The sequence below is a fragment of the Triticum dicoccoides genome, chromosome 2B, assembly GCF_002162155.2.
Source record: "Triticum dicoccoides isolate Atlit2015 ecotype Zavitan chromosome 2B, WEW_v2.0, whole genome shotgun sequence".
Lineage (NCBI taxonomy): Eukaryota > Viridiplantae > Streptophyta > Magnoliopsida > Poales > Poaceae > Triticum > Triticum dicoccoides.
In genome coordinates this window covers 141,030,897-141,033,610 of record NC_041383.1, presented here as the reverse complement: position 1 = coordinate 141,033,610, position 2,714 = coordinate 141,030,897, and the positions used below count along the sequence as shown (strand labels likewise).

The 2,714-nt window shown below is 60.8% G+C and overlaps 1 protein-coding gene across 1 annotated transcript; it reads left to right on the top strand.

The window, feature by feature from the left end:
- Nucleotides 1–535: 535 nt before the first annotated feature.
- On the top strand, nucleotides 536–2,412 carry LOC119362650 (beta-1,2-xylosyltransferase XYXT1-like). Its single transcript, XM_037627898.1, has one exon. The coding sequence runs from the start codon at nucleotides 649–651 to the stop codon at nucleotides 2,251–2,253; it is 1,605 nt and encodes a 534-aa protein (XP_037483795.1). The 5' UTR covers nucleotides 536–648; the 3' UTR covers nucleotides 2,254–2,412.
- Nucleotides 2,413–2,714: the final 302 nt, after the last annotated feature.

Genomic DNA, 2,714 nt, shown 5'->3' with positions numbered 1-2,714 from the left:
GATATGGACCGACCATCCAGACAACTATCGTCACTATGATATCCTGCATTTGTGAGTTGTTTCAAATCGAGCACGATATACCATCACAAGAGATAGACCACACCGCTTTATCTGAACAACTATTCTCCGTCACTCTAGATGTATCATGCACGGAGCGGCTACAAATCAAGCGATCTGACGCGGGAAAAGCGAGAAGACTCGCCTTTTCTGAGTTGTATCGGTGTCGAATAGCGATAGCGTACGATAGAAGCGTCGTGTCTGAATGTATGGATGGCTTTAATTTTGAGAGAAAAGAATGTGAGAAGATAAGTGCTCATTTATGATTTTGACATTTGACTAATGAATCCCAGTTACCCAACAAAAGCTTTACGCCGATGTCCCGCCATTGATGCTCCGTTGCAATCAAAGGACCCACAATTTTCTTCAAGGATGTTCCATGGGTGCTGTGGTCGGGTTGCCATAGCATGGCTCCTCAACCTCTAACCGCCGCTAATTTTCTACTCCCTTCTGCAGTGCCATTTATAGCTCCCGGGTTCTCTCCTCTCGCTTCGTCAGTCCAAAACCCCGAGAACCTTTCTCTCTCCTCTCTCTCTCTCTCTCTCTCCCGTCGACTCTCTCCCCTCTCTGTCTCTCTAGAACCGCAGGAACATGGTGCAACAGCACAGAATCTACGTCGTGCAGTTCGACAAGGGGGAGCCTGATCATGAGGAGCTGTCATGCAAGGCCTCGCCGCCCAAGGGCGGCGGCCGCCGGATCATGTACTACTACCATGACTACGGCACCGGAGGCGCCGCCGGCAAGAACGGCAAGCCGGCCAAGGGCAGGGCGCTCAGCCTGAGCGGCTTCTTCGGCTTGCTCCTCATCTGCCTTTTCGGCCTGGCCACGCTCCTCGCGGCTCCGGGCGCCTTCTTCTCCTTCGCGCGCACCGGCGGCGCGGCGGCGGCCACGCAGCAGCAGCAGAGCGAGCGGTGCTCCGGGATCGGCAACGACACCCTGTGCTGCGACCGCTCGTCGAGGCGCGCGGATATGTGCTTCGCGCGCGGCGACCTGCGCATGCACTCGGCGAGCGCGTCGTTCCAGCTCGTGTCCTCCGCCGGGCGACCGGCGGTGGAGGAGGAGGAGCGGATACGGCCGTACACGCGCAAGTGGGAGGCGCACGTGATGAAGACCATCGACGAGGTGCGCTTCCACCGCGTGTCCGCCGGCGACGCCGCGCGCTGCGACGTGCGGCACGACATGCCGGCCGTGCTGCTCTCCACGGGCGGGTTCACGGGCAACGTGTACCACGAGTTCAACGACGGCCTCCTCCCGATGTTCGTGACGGCGGGCCACCTCCAGCGCCGCGTGGTGTTCGTCATCGTCGAGTACCACGACTGGTGGATGACCAAGTACGGCGACGTCGTGTCCCGGCTCTCGGCGTTCCCGCCCATCGACTTCACCGCCGATCGCCGCGTGCACTGCTTCCCCGAGGTGATCGCCGGCCTCCGCATCCACGGCGAGCTCACCGTGGACCCCGCCAAGACCCCCGAGGGCCGGAGCATCCGCGACTTCCGGCGCCTTCTCGACGACGCCTACCGCCCCCGCATCAACTACCTGGAGCGCATGGAGCGCAAGGCCGCCCGCAAGCAACGCCGCGCCAGCGGCGCCGCCGCCACGAAGCTCGCCCTCCCGAACAAGCACCTGGCGGCGCCGGCGGAGAGGCCGAAGCTGGTGATCGTGTCGAGGACGGGGTCCCGCGTGATCGAGAACGAGGAGGAGCTGAAGGCGCTGGCCGCGGACGTGGGGTTCGACGTGCGCGTGGTCCGGCCGGAGCGGAGCACGGAGATGTGCAAGATATACCGCGACCTGAACGCGAGCGACGCGATGGTGGGCGTGCACGGCGCCGCCATGACGCACTTCCTGTTCATGCGCCCCGGCAAGGTGTTCATCCAGGTGGTGCCGCTGGGCACGGACTGGGCGGCAAACGAGTACTACGGCGAGCCGGCGGCGCGCCTCGGCCTGCGGTACGTCGGGTACAAGATCCTGCCGGAGGAGAGCTCCCTGGCCCGCGAGTACCCCGCGGGCCACCCCGTGCTGACGGACCCCGCCGGCGTGGCGCAGCGCGGCTGGGACGTGACCAAGAAGGTGTACCTGGACCGGCAGAACGTGCGGCTCGACCTGGCGCGGTTCCGGGAAGAGCTGGTCGCGGCCCACCGGTACCTCGTCGCCGGCAAGCGGAAGGGCCGGCCGAAAAGCAGAGCTCTTGCGATGTGATCGGCCGATATAATCGTCTCCGTTAACAAACATCCCGTATAGCAGTATACCATAGATCAAAATTTACAGACACCTTTTCTCTCCTCTTCTCTCAGTTCCTGTCAGTTACAGTTACAGCAGCTAACTTCATACCTGACCATTCATTTCATTAGATTGTTACTCATGTGTTGGTGATGTGCCCGTGATCGATCGATGCTGGTTTACATGCTGATGTGAATATATGCCCAATAAAGAAGGATTCAGTTACAATTTTGCGTCGTGACAGTGAGCGGAGGAAGATTCCTGCGTGCAAGTAGCAGGGCGCCAGAGGCAGAGCACCGGCCGGTTGGTGGTGCTTGCAGGGCACGAACTGTAAACCGCCTGCTGTTACACCACGAGGATCCATCTGAAACGTATGCAGAGGCAGCCAGGGAGGTCAGGTTAGGCAGGGAGATGTTCCGTGTTTCCTACCCCAGATTCCA

Bases quoted from the DNA above. Each gene is read 5' to 3' on its own strand.
- LOC119362650 (XM_037627898.1), top strand. From the start codon at position 649: ATGGTGCAACAGCACAGAATCTACGTCGTGCAGTTCGACAAGGGGGAG.